Below are 15,522 nucleotides of genomic sequence, written 5' to 3'. Positions count from 1 at the left end.
TAATCATTTCAAGCCAGTATTTTTCAAGCTTTTTTGACTGTGATACAGTTAAATTGCATACAATTTTTCAAACAAGAGTTTCACCAACAACACTTTACTCTTAAGATATATGATGCTTTTTGTTTGTTTGGCTTGGTTTTTTTTTTTTTTTTTTTTTTGAGACAGAGTCTCACTCTGTCGCCCAGGCTAGAGTGCAGTGGCGCGATCTCGGCTCAGTGCAGCCTCTGCCTCCCGGGTTCAAGCAATTCTTATGCCTCAGCCTCCGGAGTAGCTGGGATTACAGGCATGCACCACCACGCCTGACTAATTTTTGTATTTTTAGTAGAGATGGGGTTTCGCCATGTTGGCCAGGCTGGTCTCAAACTCCTGACGTCAGGCGATCCACCCGCCTTGGCCTCCCAAAGTGCTGGGATTACAGGCGTGAGCCACCACACCCAACCTTGTATGTGTTTTTGAGACAGGGTCTTGCTCTGTTGCCTGAGCTGGAGTGCAGTGGCATGATTTCATCTCACTGCAACCTCCGCCTCCCAGGTTCAAGCGATTCTCCTGCCTCAGCCTCCTGGGTAGCTGGGATTACAGGGGCATGCCACCGTGCCTGGCTAAATTTGTATTTTTAGTATAGACAGGGTTTTACCATGTTGGCCAGGCTGGTCTCAAACTCCTAACCTCAGATGATCCACCCACCTCGGCCTCCTAAAGTGCTAGGATTACAGGCATGAGCCACCGCAACCAGCCTATTTCAGTCTATAAACACTGGCCATGACGCACTACACTGATGCATTATGTGATCTGTAGTTTGGAAGCCACTGCTTGAAGCCATCGAGGGTCAGACACCAGGAAGCTGGGTTTGGAGGGGATCGGGAGGAAAGAGGGGCCAGGTCCTCAGACTTGGCCTCCTGTTGTTCAACGTAGATTTGCTTTGGACCAACAGCAAACAAATGAGGTGAACTGGGAAATGCTCCCAGGAGAGAAGGAGGCAACAGCAGAGGGAAGCTGGAGAGTGTCCAGGACATACAGGGCTCTAGGACAGGTAGTCACCCACTCCCAGGACCCGGTCTCATTTGCCAAGCCAGGAGAAGTTAGGGGAAGGCACACCCATGTAGATATTTGCAAATGTTTCCAAAGTAGGAAACTTACAGTTTGTCATAAATGGTCCCCTTCTTTTGGCATCCCACTTTATCCTGCCATTGTGTGTATGTGTGTCTGTATGTTCTATTATCTGATTATAAAATCATGTGTGCTCTGGGTAGAATTTTCAGACAAAAGAGCAGGATATAAAGTATGTATATAAAGTGACAATCATTCATAATGCCTCTACTTAGAGAAAACCACACATGATCCTCTAGACTTTTTCTACATATATTTATATATCATACACACACCCAGCCACACACACACACACACACATACACACACACACACAGAAAAAACAAAAAACATCTTTTGTTTTTACAAAAGATGGGGACCTATCCCACTATTTTACAGCTTTTTAAAAACCAGACAAAATCTTATGGACTTTTGTCCATATGAAGAAATATAGATCTATCTCATTTTAGAACTCAGAACTGGACTGTAGGGATGGGCCATCTCTGCAACCCTCAAATTCCTGGGCTCGAGTGATTTACTTCATCTTCTGTTGATGGATATTTAGGTATTTTTCTGTTTTTGCTATTACAACAATCCTGCAGTATAGATATTTGTACTTGCAACTTGTGTACTTTGGCAACTCTTTTACTATTATTATTTATGTGGTTAATTCTTAGCAGTCAAATTGTTGAATCAGATGTTTTGTGCATTTTCTTATTTATTTATTTATTTATTTATTTATTTGAGACAGAGTTTCACTCTTGTTGCCCAGGCTCAATTGCAGTGGCACAATCTCAGCTCACCGCAACCTCCGCCTCCCGGGTTCAAGCAATTCTCCTGCCTCAGCCTCCCAAGTAGTTGGGATTACAGGCATGTGCCACCACGCCCGGCTAATTTTGTATTTTTAGTAGAGATGGGGTTTCTCCGTGTTGGTCAGGCTGGTCTTGACTCCCGACCTCAGGTGATTCGCCTGCCTCAGCCTCCCAAAGTGCTGGGATTACAGGCGTGAGCCACCACACCCGGCCTGTGCATTTTCAGTTAAAAACTTCAGCATGAGGCCAGACATGGTGGCTCACATCTGTAATCCCAGCACTTTGGGAGTCTGAGGCAGGCAGATCATCTGAAGTCAGGAGTTTGAGACCAGCCTGGCCAGCATGGTGAAACCCCATCTCTACTAATAATACAAAAATTAGCCAAGCGTGGTGTGGTGGGCATCTGTAGTCCCAGCTACTCTGGATGCTGAGGCAGGAGGATCACTTGAACCTGGGAGGTGGAGGTTGCAGTGAGCCTGCATTCCACCTCCAGGTTGACTGCATTCCAGCCTGGGTGACTGAGTGAGACTCCATCTCAAAACAACAACAAAAACTTCAGCATGAAAAACTTATCATAAAATAAAAAGACAAATGACAAACTGGAGAAAATATTTGCATAGTACCCTTGACAAAGAGCTAATTCCGTTAATTTATAAAATGTTTGGCCGACTGTGCCTAGCTCGATATTGCCAAAGTGCTAGATATTGCCAAAGTGCTCTTCAAGATGGTTGAACGTTTTCATCAGAAGTGATGCTAGTGTTTGTTTTCCTACGTCCTTACCAACAGAGTCTTTCTTTCTTTCTTTCTTTTTTTAAATAGAGATTAGGGTCTTGCTATGTTGACAAGGCTGTTCTCGAACTCCTGGCCTCAAGTGATCCTCCCAAAGTGCTAGGATTGCAGGCATGAGCCACTGCGCCTGGTCCTAACAGAGTATTTCAATGTTTTATTATTTTTGACAATCAAGTTGAGGTATAGTGATATATATCATTGTTGTGGTGATTTGTATTTCTTTAGTTTTTAGGGAGGTTGAGTTTGTTTATTCATCTATTACATTTTTTTCCTGTAAACCGCCTATTCATATACGCCTTGTCATTTTTATTGTGAATCACAAAACTCCGGTGCTGTAAAGAAACAAGATACGTAAATTTGACTAAAGCCATTTTTATTGTTCCTGGTTGGATTTGTTCAAGCCCTTTATTTTATTTTTTATTTATTTATTTATTTATTTTTGAGATGGAGTCTCACTTTGTCGCCAGGCTGGAGTGCAGTGGCACGATCTCGGCTCACTGCAACCTCCGCCCACCAGGTTCAAGTGATTCTCCTGCCTCAGCCTCCCGAGTATCTGGCATTACAGGAGGCTGCCACCGTGCCCAGCTAATTTTTGTATTTTTAGTAGAGACAGGGTTTCACCATCTTGTCCAGGCTGGTCTTAAACTCCTGACCTCGTGATCCACCCACCTTGGCCTCTCAAAGTGCTGGGATTACAGGTGTGGACTACCACGCCTGACCCCTTTATTTTATTTTAAAAAATATTTTATAATATGTTTTTTGAGATGGAGGGTCTCACCATGTTTCCCAGGCTGGTCTTAAACTCCTTAGCTCAGGCAGTTCTCCTGCCTCAGCCTCCCAAAGTGCTGGAGTTGCAGGCGTGAGCCACCGCCACCAGCTGAGCCTTTAATAAATTAATTAGCTATTTGTCAGTAATATTATGCAAATATTTTCTCTAGTTTGTCATTTTTCTTTGAGTTTTATGATAAGATTTCCATGCTGAAGTTTTTAATCTTCATTTAGTCAAATTTACCTGTTTTGTTTCTTTATGGCACCTCAGTTTTGTGATTCATACTTAAAGGTCTTCCGCGTGTCAAGATGATTAAAGGAAAAAAACACACCCATGTTTTCTATTGCTGTGCTGTGGTTTCATTTTTTTCCCCCTGCATTTAAATATCTGGTGCATCTGGAGTTGATTTGGGTGAAAGAAAAACACGCTTCAGCTATTATTAAGGTTCCCCAGAAGACCTGAAATTTGAGTCCTAAAGCATGTAAAGGATGCCTTCCCCTTTTTTACTTTTACTTGAGAAGGCAGGCTATTATTTTATAACTTCTTATTATGAATTGACTTTATAATGTTAAAAATCACTAATGAATATTAAAGTATTAGATTACTCTAAATTCACTATTAGCATTTTTTAAAATCCCTAATCTATATTTTACACAGTTGGAATCTGTGTATATATTCCAGTTTGTGCCCTGGGCTTGTTTTTTTTGTTGTAAGTGGAAACGAAAGCCTAGGACCTATCCCTACTTCCCTGAAGATCCTATGCCCTGGTTGGTATGTGATCTATACTTGATTAAAACTATTTTTCTTTTTACATAGAGATAGGGTCTCACTATGTTGCCCAGAGGCTGTTCTAGAACTCCTGGGCTTCCTAAGTGTTAGGATTACAGGTGTAAGGCCCCAGGCTCAGGCAAAATTGTTTTTCAAACTGCATGAGTCATGAAATCAGTTTAGTGAGTGATGGCCAGCATTTTAAAAAATGAAATAGAAAAGACTAGAAGCCACTTTTTTGGAGGCATGCGATTATTTAAATATGCATTTCCATGAAGCAGCACATTTCACAGAGCTGAACTTTTGAAAGCTATAGTATCTTCATGCTGAAATGCCAAGCTTCCATGAAGTGCTGAGAATAGCCTAGAAAATTCGTAGTGGACGGGAGGAAGATCATTTCTAAATACTGTGGTTATTTCTGAAGTCCTCTGAAGGTGAGATCTAGAGAAGGTGTTTGGCCTTTGGGAAGCTTCAGAAACCCAGAGAATTGCAGTGAAGAAGCCTGAAGATGCAAGAGTGAGCGAGAAGGGAGGGAGTATGAGAGTAGCCAAGGCAAAAGTTCTAGAGAGGAAAGGTTGAATTTTTAAAGTTAGTTAGGAACAATAGAAGTTTGAAAAGGGAAAGCAGCAAAAAAGAGCAGAAGAGGTTCCTCTTGCCCAGGTTTGCACCTGAGTCCAGCCGGGTTGTCTTCCTCTCTTGCAGAATCCTTCTCTACACCCAAGTTCCACATCAGCCCCACCGGAATGATCATGGAAGGAGCTCAGCTCCACATTAAGTGCACCATTCAAGTGACTCACCTGGCCCAGGAGTTTCCAGAAATCATAATTCAGAAGGACAAGGCGATTGTGGCTCATAGCAGACACAACAACGAGGCTGTGTACTCAGTCATGGCCATGGTGGAGCACAATGGCAACTACACGTGCAAAGTGGAGTCCAGCCGCATATCCAAGGTCAGCAGCATCGTCGTCAACATAACAGGTAGGGCTGCTGCTGCGGGAGGGTGTTAGCATATGGCGGGCTCAAGAGGCCACCATGTTGCAATCCAGCATGGCCAAAGAGAGCTGATACATTTCCTGCCCCTGCTTATCTGAATGAATGTGCTCAGGTGGGGCTTTGGTGCTCATGGGAAGAAGCCACTGCAGAGTGAGTTAACAGTCCACGGTGCTTGTTGAGGGTACAGGCTCCGGCACCAAAACTCAACCCTGCTGCTCACTGCTTCTGTAACCTTGGGTGAGTTATTGAACGTGCTGCAGCTCTGTGAGATGGTGATAATGACAGCACTCACCTTTTAGGACTGCTATAATGATTAATGGGATGACTATACTTTAAGTATGAGCTGAGAGACTTGTACAGAGTAAGACTCTGAACACTGGTTAATGTTTTCATTACTCTGCTATATTTCTCCATCCCCTGTGACAAACACTATGCTAGATCCCAGACATGGGTCCTGTGACAGGGCCACAAATGAGAAAGCATTAGTAAACTCAAAAATAATGATAACATGGCTGGGCTTGGTGGCTCACGTCTGTAATCCCAGGACTTGGGAGGCCAAGGTGGGCAGATCACTTGAGGCCAGGAGTTCAAGACCAGCCTGGCCAATATGGTAAAACTCCATCTCTACTAAAAATACAAAAATTAGCTGGACATGGCAGCATGCCTGTAATCTCACCTACTCAGGAGGCTGAGGCACAAGAATCTCTTGAACCCGGGAGGAGAGGCTGCGGTGAGCTGAGATCGCACTGCTGCACTCCAGCCTGGGCCACAGAGTGAGACTCTGTCTCAAAAAAAAAAAAAGAAAGAAAAGAAATGACAACAATTACCCTTTGTTGAACACTGTATGATGGGTTTATATACATTTTCTTTTCTTTTTTTTTTTCTTTTTTGAGACATAGTCTCACTCTGTTACCCAGGCTGGAGTGCAGTGGCGTGATCTCGGCTCACTGCAACCTCTGCCTCCCAGGTTCAAGTAATTCTCCTGCCTCAGCCTCCCGAGTAGCTGGGATTACGGGTGCGTGCCACCATGCCCTGCTAATTTTTTGTATTTTTAGTAGAGATGGGGTTTCACCATGATGTCCAGGCTGGTCTCAAACTCCTGACCTCAAGTGATCTGCCTGTCTCGGCCTCCCAAAGTGCTGGGATTATAGGCATGAGCCACTGGGCTGGCCCAGTTTTATACATATTTTCATTTCATGCTCATAACAATTCTAGGAGATAGGCATAAGAATGCCCACTTTGTGGACGTGGAAACTGAGACTGTGAGGTTAGTAACTCAACCAAGGATTACAGGGTTACCAAGGGGGTAGAACAAGAGTCACCTTCAGGCCTGTTTGGCTTTCAAATCCATGAACTTGAAAGTTCCCTCAGACTGCTAACCCTCCTTACCTGGCTTTATTTCCCTCTAAAGTACTTAGCACCAAAAATATACTCTACCTTTCTTGTTTATTATGTGTATGCAGCCACTAGAATGCAAGCCACCGAGAACAGGAACATTATTTTGTTCAGTGCTATATCCTTAACACCTAAAACAGTGCCCGGCACACAGTAGGAATTCAATACATATTTGTTGGATGAAGGAATGAGTGTTGGATGACAATGTTTCAGGGGACAGAGACAGTCAGCACTTCTTGGTTGCACGGTGAAGGTGTTCTCGTGTGTCTGCATTCATAACGTTCATTCATTCATTTGTTCACTTATTTACTAAAAGCCTCCTATGTGTCAAGCATTGAGTGTGCAGTGTCAACAACAGTCTCCAGCACCATAGGTAGGCTACCAACTACCCAACTGGTATATTGGCATATACATTGGGTCCTGCTGGTCTATAGTGTGTACTAGCAATTTAGTTAATTATTGATCATGACTTATATTTTGATGGCTCATGGTATTTTTTTACTGATACAATTTATATTATCTCATTAAAGAAAAGTACCAGTTCAACACATATTGAGCATTTTCTGTAGCTGGGCAACTTACTGGGGATAAAGAGCTACCTAAGACCCGGTTTTACCTATGAAGAATTCATAGACATAAATAGACCGGTCTACAGCATTTTGTGGTAGAAGCCCAGATGGACTGAGACATTCTGTCTCAGACACTTTCCCTGAATAACTTTCTTCAAGAGGCCTTTCCATGATTCCCCAAGACTAGGTTCAGTGTCTTTTGTCTTTTCTTTTTTTTTTTTGAGACGGAGTTTTGCTCTTATTGCCCAGGATGGAGTGAAGTGGCACGATCTCGGCTCACTGCAACCTCTGCCTCCCGGGTTCAAGCGATTCTCCTGCCTCAGCCTCCCGAGTAGCTGGAATTATAGGCACGCAGCACCACACCTAGATAATTTTAGTATTTTTAGTAGAGACGGAGTTTCGCCATGTTGGCCAGGCTCGTCTTGAATTCCTGACCTTGTGGTCCGCCCACCTCGACCTCCCAAAATGCTGGGATTACAGGTGTGAGCCACCGCACCCTGCCAGTTCAGTGTTTTTTCTATGGGCTCTGTGACAAATAACGCATCTGAATCAACCACTAAATGTAAGCACTTTGAAGTCAGAGACTGTTTCTTATTCACTGCTATCTCTCAGTGCCTAGCAAGGGGCCTGCCACAGAGAAAACCTGCAATAAATATTTGTGGGGTGAAATGAGTAAGTGAACAAATACATGAGTGAATGCGTGAATCATTATTTGCTGCATTACAAGCTGCAAAACTTTTCTTTTGTTTCTTTTTTTTTTTTTTTTGAAACGGAGTTTCACTCCTGTTGCCCAGGCTGGAGTGCAGTGGAGCGATCTCGGCTCACTGCAACCTCTGTCTCCTGGGTTCAAGGGATTCTCCTGCCTCAGCCTCCCGAGTATCCGGGATTACAGGCGCCCACCACCATGCTGGCTAATTTTATATTTTTAGTAGAGATGGGGTTTCACCATGTTGCCCAGGCTGGTCTCAGCTCCTGACCTCGGGTGATCCACCCACCTCTGCCTCCCAAAGTGCTGGGATTACAGGCGTGAGCCACCACACCCGGCCACAAGTTGCAAAAATTTCTAATCCTTGTCATTGAAATAAATTGGATTAACAAGAAAGGAAAACCTGCCATTGGAATCCTAGGCAAAGAATGAACCCTAGCTCCTTACTGGGGTGATCGTTAGGTATATGAGAAGCAAAGGAAAACTTTTTGCTGGAAATTGGAAGTTGGTTCTGCCAACAGCACCTGAGCCAGGGGCCTCTCCAGCAAGGGGCTTTAGGGTGGTGGCCAGACACATCTTGCTCCATTCCTACTCACTGTTTTTCAGAACTATTTTCCAAGCCCGAACTGGAACCTTCCTTCACACGTCTGGACGAAGGTGAAAGACTGAACCTGTCCTGCTCCATCCCAGGAGCACCTCCAGCCAACTTCACCATCCAGAAGGAAGATATGATTGTGTCACAGACTCAAGATTTCACCAAGGTAGCCTCAAAGTTGGACAGTGGGACGTATATCTGCACTGCAGGTATTGACAAAGTGGTCAAGAAAAGCAACACAGTCCAGATAGTCGTATGTGGTGAGTATATCATTGCTGACTCAGAGGACATCCGGGGTTGAATGGGAGAAAGGAAATTTATCTGCAGCTGCCGCCCTGTCCGGTCTGAGCAGACTCAGGCAGGGTAAGAACTAGAGGGAGAGAAGGGTGAAATCAAAAGGCCAAAGAAACAAGGAGGTATTCCTGCTCAGAACACTGATTCACTGATGATGATGTGGCCTCTGACTTGCTAAGATTCTGGCAAGATTCTGCCTCCTGGAGCAAGTACCCACCCAAAAGGTCAGGAAGGAAACACTACTTAGTCAATGTTAAACTTTTTTTTTTTTTTTTTTTGAGACAGAGTCTCACTCTGTCGCCCAGGCTAGAGTTCAGTGGCACGATAGCTCCATGCAACCTCTGCCTTCTAGGTTCGAGTGATCTCCTGCCTCAGCCTCCCAAGTAGCTGGGATTACAGGTGCCCGCCACCATGTCTGCCTAATTTTTGTATTTTTATTTTTATTATTTTTATTTATTTATTTATTTATTTATTTTGAGATGCAGCCTTGCTCTGTCACCCAGGCTGGAGTGCAGTGGCACCGTCTGGGCCCACTGCAAGCTCCGCCTCCTGGGTTCACGCCATTCTCCTGCCTCAGCCTCCCAAGTATCTGGGACTACAGGCGCCCACAACCACGCCTGGCTAATTTTTTTCGTATTTTTAGTAGAGACGGGGTTTCACCATGTTAGCCAGGATAGTCTCGATCTCCTGACCTCGTGATCTGCCTGCCTCGGCCTCCCAAAGTCCTGGGATTACAGGCGTGAGCCACCACACCCGGCCAAGAATATCAAAATTCCATTTTTAAAATCTGTATCCTGGCTAACCCAAAAGGGTAAGACTTCCAGTGGACAGAATGTAGGTATTTGACCACCAGGAGCTGGGCTTCTCAGGCCTGAAAGTGCATGCAAGACCTGGTTAAAATACAGGTTATGATTCAGTATTTTAGGCCCAGATGGGGCCAGGTTCTGCATCTCTAACTAGCATTTTGGTGATGTGGATGCTGTTAGTCTCTGGACCACACTTTGGGTGGCGAGATTCTGGATGATTATAGAACTCCAGTCAAGTTGTCACTGTCACTATATTATTCAGTCATGATCCTTTCATTTAACCTGTGGCTGTTTTATCCAGCTAAGATTTTATTGTAGCTTCAACTGAACCAGGATTTTAGCCTATTTTTAATGCTCTAACCACCTAACTCAAAAGGCAGAAATGCAAGAGACAAATGTGTGTTATTACGTTTTATTTTATTTTTTGTTCTTGGGAGGAGGAAATCTCATTGTATAAGGTTTAAATAACCTAATGCCTAAATAATGACCTAATATAATTCTTATCTGTTAAGAGGCTGAAGCACTAAGAAGACTTTTTTTTCTTTTTTCTTTTTTTTTTTTTGAGATGGAGTTTTGCTCTTGTTGCCCAGGCTGGAGTTCAATGACATGATCTCAGCTCACCGCAACCTCCGCCTCCCGGGTTCAAGTGATTCTCCTGCCTCAGCCTCCCGAGTAGCTAGGATTACAGGCATGTGCCACCATGCCCAGCTAATTTTATATTTTCAGTAGAGACGGGGTTTCTCTACGTTGGTCAGGCTGGTCTTGAAGTCCCGACCTCAGGTGATCCGCCCACCTCGGCCTCCCAAAGTGCTGGGATTACAGGCATGAGCCACCGTGACTGGCTGAGAATAATTTAAAAACATATATATTGGCTGGACCTGGTGGCTCATGCCTGTAATCCCAACACTTTGGGAGGCCAAGGTGGGTGGATCACCTGAGGTCAGGAGTTTGAGACCAGCCTGGCCAACATGGTGAAACCCCCTCTCTACTAAAAATACAAAAGTTAGCCGGGTGTGGTGGCATATGCCTGTAATCCCAGCTACTCGGGAGGCTGAGGCAGGAGAATCCCTTGGACCCAGGAGGTGGAGGTTGCAGTGAGCTGAGATTGCGCCATTGTACTCAAGCCTGGGTGACAGAGCAAGACTCGGTCTCAAAACACACACACACACACACACACAGACACACACACACACATACACATATATATATATGCTCAGCCAGGTGTGGTGGCTCATACTTATAATCCCAGCACTTTGGGCAGCTGATGTGGGAGGATCACTTGAGTCCAGGAGTTCAAGACCAGCCTGGGCACATAGTGAGACCCTGTCTCTACAAAAAATAAAGGATTAGCCAGGTATGGTGTGCACCTATAGTCCCAGCTACTCAGGAGGCTGAGGTAGGAGGATTGCTTGATTCTGGGAGGTTGTAGTGAGCTGTGATCGCACCACCGCACTCCGGCCTGGGTAATACAGTGAGACCCTGTCTCAAATACACACACACACACACACACACACACACACATATACACACACACATTTTGTTGGCTACTTGTACTTTTTCTACGCTTTCTGTGTCTTTACTCAACACAAGAAAAGTATATTATGTGTGCATGTGCGTGTGAGATATGGTAAAATATGAACATGTATTTCTGGTGATGTAATGTTTTCCTTGAATTTCTGTCATTCTCTATTTTGCTTATTGTACTTCTCTTTCCCTTTCCCTTCTCACCACACACACACACACACACACGCACACACACACACAGCCTGTCAGTCTCATAGGTGTCCTATAAATGTAAATAAGGCAGGCAGGCATTTGAAATTACAGCAGGGATAGAAAGCAAAGCTCAGGCTGTGGAGGAGGAACCTCTTGTGCTAGATGCTTTGATTTTACCTTCAGTGCCTTTTGGATTGTTTCTCCCTCTGTTCTAGAAATGCTCTCCCAGCCCAGGATTTCTTACGATGCCCGGTTTGAGGTCATAAAAGGACAGACCATCGAAGTCAGTTGCCAATCGATCAGTGGAACTTCGCCTATTTCTTATCACCTTTTAAAAACAAGTAATGTTTTGGAGAGTAGTACCAAGAACTCAAATGATCCTGCGGTATTCAAAGACAACCCCACTGAAGACGTCGAATACCAGTGTGTTGCGGATAATTGCCATTCCCACGCCGAAATGTTAAGTGAGGTTCTGAGGGTGAAGGTGATAGGTAAGTTGCTGTGCTATGAGAAGAAATCATGTGGGCTTGGGGCATTCGTTCATGCCCAGGGACTGTGGGGACAATAAGAGAAGTAGGGGTCCAGGTGCGGTGGCTCACGCCTGTAATCCCAGCACTTTAGGAGACTAAGGCCGGTGAATCATTGAGTCCAGGAGTTCAAGACCAGCCTGGCCAACATGGTGAAACCCCATCTCTACTAAAAATACAAAAATTAGCTGGGCGTGGTGGCGTGCGCCTGTAATCCCAGCCACTCCGGAGGCTGAGGCAAGAGAATCGCTTGAACCCAGGAAGCAGAGGTTGCACTGAGCCAAGATGCGCCATTACACTGCAGCCTGAGCAACAAGAGTGAAACTCCATCTGAAAAAAAAAAAGAGAGAGAAGTAGTGGGTGCTTATGCAAAGTCCATACACTAGATATGCACCAAAGAAGGACCAAGGCTCAGTAAAGGAGGCTGGAAAATATTTGGGGGCTATTGATGAGGACAATGTAATCTCTTTCCAGAACCTTTCAACGAACTGCTAAAATATGATAAGCATGAAAGTGTCCTGACTGCATGAAGCACTGAAGTTGTGCATATGGGCTCCCTTAGCACTTTCTCCTTTTCAGATACACTGTTCTGAGAATTGTAGATCAGGACTCTGCTGTTGTGACTCCTAGCCAGGCAACCCTGTCTTGTGTGAAATCCGCAGCAGTGAGAGCTACAGGCTGTGGTCTCATGGGAATTACTAACATTTGCCTGAGATTCTCATCATACTCAAGAGAAATATACCATTGTCTTGGGGGTGGACAGTTTCCCTTAAGCCTCTATCTCATGCCTTTCAGAAGACCTCAGGAGTGCCATTGCTTGCGTGTCTTAGATATTTTGCATCCTGTTGTAAAAAGTTTAATAAGGCTTCCTCCTGTTTGTCCTTCTTGTTTAGTAACTGCCTATCTACATGGGCTGCTGGTGGATGTGAATAGGAGAGAGGGATTCCTGCTTCTATTCATGTATAGTCTAATAGTAGCCATACCTTTTCAATTAACATTAACATAGGCCGGGTGAGGTAGCTCACACCTGTAATCCTAGCGCTTTGGGAAGCTGAGGTGGGTGGATCACCTGAGGTCAGGAATTCGAGACCAGCCTGGCCAACACGGTGAAATCCTGTCTCTACTAAAAATACAAAAAATTAGCTGGGTGTGGTGGTGGGCACCTTTAATCCCAGCTACTCGGGAGGCTGAGGCACAAGAATCATTTGAACCTGGGAGGCAGAGGCTACAGTGAGCCAATATCATTCCACTGCACTCTAGCCTGGGCAACAGAGCAAGACTCCATCTCAAAAAAAAAAAAAAATTAACATTAACATAAACTAAGCACCTAATGGTGTGAGGCATACAAAAAAGAAGACATATTCTTTGTTTCAATGCTGTACTAAGAAACACAAGCTCTCCTAATTAAATGATGGAGAAACATCTGAATCATAATACAAATAAGCATAGAAAAAATGTTAGAGGTCATGTTTGGTTGTCACATGAACTATATCCTTACAGTGATGGTGATAGTAACTCAGGGTATGTCAGACGTCATCTAGCTTAAGTGGGTAAACATTGTGAAAAAGCTGGGCTAGGTGCCAGGGCTTCAGAATGAGTGGGCAGAGAAGGCTGAAGATGGCTGAACATCTCCAGCAAACACATGAGCCAAAAGGTTCCATGGGGCACTTCAAAAGACTGTGCGCAGCCAGGTGCGGTGGCTCACGCCTATAATCCCAGCACTTTGGGAGGCCGAGTCGGGTGGATCACTTGAGCCCAGGAGTTTGAGACTAGCTTAGCCAACGTGGCGAAACCCCATCTCTACTAAAAATACAAAAATTAGCCCAGCGTGGTGGTGGGTGCCTGTAGCCCCAGCTACTCAGGTGGCTGAGGCGGGAGAATCGCTTGAATCCAGGAGGCAGAGGTTGCAGTGAGCCAAGATTGTGCCACTGCACTCCAGCCGGGTGACAGAGTAAGACTCCATCTCAAAAAAAAAAAAAAAAAAAAAAGACTGTGGCCAAATCAGATGGCTGGAAACAAAGGCTGGAGGTTGGGAATGGAGAATCACTGGATATGAGCTGAAAAAGTGGCTGAGCCTAAGTGTGAAAGGTGTCAGGTGCCAGTCTCAGGAGTAGGGAATTGTCCTACATGCAGTGAAAAGCCAGAAGACACCAGAAGACGGAAGGAAGGACAGGATGCAAATGAGTTCTCGGAACGATCCACCTGGTGGCTGGGTCAGGGAGCAGGCATGGGGACTTCAGACCTCATGGTACGTTAGAGGCTAATGCAGAAGCCCATGTGAAGCTGTTGGTTTAAACTGGGTCAATATCAGTGGCTTACATTTACTGACCATGTGTCCAGCCCTGTGTGAAGTACTGTAGTAAATTGCTCCAATGGAAACTCACAATAACCACAGAAGACCAGTAACAGCGTTGTCGTTGTTTTATCATGATGCAGCTGAGGCTTAGGGCAGATAGCTGGTGGGTGGTGGGACTGGGATTTGAGCCCACTGGTGTCCCAGACCTGGAGCTTGGCTTCTTCCATTGTCTTACCACAGCCTGCACTCACAGCAGAGTGACTCATAAGTCACAATACCATCTGCTGACCATCTGCTCTCACACTAGAAGGAAAGTCTACTTGGGAAGACAATTTAGGATCCGAATTTTGGTAGTTGAGGATGGAGCTAGGAAAAGCGGATACAGGAGGTAGCCAAGTTCTGCTTGGACCTGCAGGGAGTGAGGCTGGCTGGGCTTCCAGGTGGAAATGCCCAGGTGAAAAGGGAGACTTGGAGTTCAGGAAAGTAACCTGAACTGGAGCCATAGGTTTAGGTGTCAGTGGCTCAGAGACAGAAGCTCAGCGTGTAGGTGAAATCACCCAGGAGGAGAATGGGGATGGAAAACTGAGGATTGAATTTTGCAAAATGTTCATACTTCTGGGCAAAACAAAGAATAACCAGTGAATAAGAAAGGGGTGCCAGGTAAGAAAGGAAGAGAATCAGAGTCATGAGGAAGCCCAGAAGCGCAGAAAAAGCTGAGTTCCACAGTAAGATCTGGGCAACAGTGAAGTGTGGAGAGCCCAAGGTTGGGAGCCTGGAGGAAGAGCATCCACCACTGAATTTAATCAGGGACTCAGGGACGTTGGTTGGGGAATCAAGTGACCTTCCCAGTTTCTTCAAAACTTGAGATAGAGTGCAGTGTCACAAGATTGTGACTACACAAGAGTGCAGTCAGATTTCAGGAGTAACAAGAAAGTGGGAGATAAGGGTGTCAAAGCATAAAGGAAAAAGGAGAAAAAATGGCCTATAGCTAGAGAAGGCAGTGGGTCAAGATTGTTTGTGGCCTGGCATGGTGGTTTATGCCTGTAATCCCAGCATTTTTGAAGGCCGAGGTGGGCAAATCACTTGAGGTCAGGAATTCAAGACCATCCTGGCCAACAGGGCAAAACCCCATCTCTAAAACAACAACAACAACAACAACAACAACAAAAATCCAAAAAGTTAGCTGGGCCTGGTGGACACACCTGTCATTCCAGCTACTCGGGAGGCTGAGGCAGATTTGCTTGAACTCAGGAGGCAGAGGTTGCAGTAAGCCGAGATTATACCACTGCACTCCAGCCTGGGTGACAAGAGCGGGACTCTGTCTCAGAGAAAAAAAAAAAAGTTGAGCAGTGGCTGTCTCATGTTCCTCTTCCTCTGCCCTTTTTGCTCAGTGTGAATCTT

The 15,522-nt window shown here is 45.1% G+C and overlaps 1 protein-coding gene across 3 annotated transcripts in view; it reads left to right on the top strand.

Moving 5' to 3' along the window:
* PECAM1 (platelet and endothelial cell adhesion molecule 1) overlaps positions 1–15,522 on the top strand; it is a 65,349-nt gene that overhangs the window by 15,952 nt on the left and 33,875 nt on the right. For all 3 annotated transcript variants that reach the window (XM_054535686.2, XM_054535687.2, XM_024234936.3), the window contains 3 exons: positions 4,927–5,202; positions 8,494–8,742; positions 11,514–11,789. In XM_054535686.2, the coding sequence (XP_054391661.2) occupies positions 4,927–5,202; positions 8,494–8,742; positions 11,514–11,789 (801 nt within the window). The remainder of the gene's footprint in view (positions 1–4,926; positions 5,203–8,493; positions 8,743–11,513; positions 11,790–15,522) is intronic.

This window comes from Pongo abelii, chromosome 19 (assembly GCF_028885655.2).
Source record: "Pongo abelii isolate AG06213 chromosome 19, NHGRI_mPonAbe1-v2.0_pri, whole genome shotgun sequence".
NCBI lineage: Eukaryota > Metazoa > Chordata > Mammalia > Primates > Hominidae > Pongo > Pongo abelii.
The sequence above is the reverse complement of the archived record's forward strand: the minus strand, read 5'-3'. Positions and strand labels throughout refer to the sequence as shown.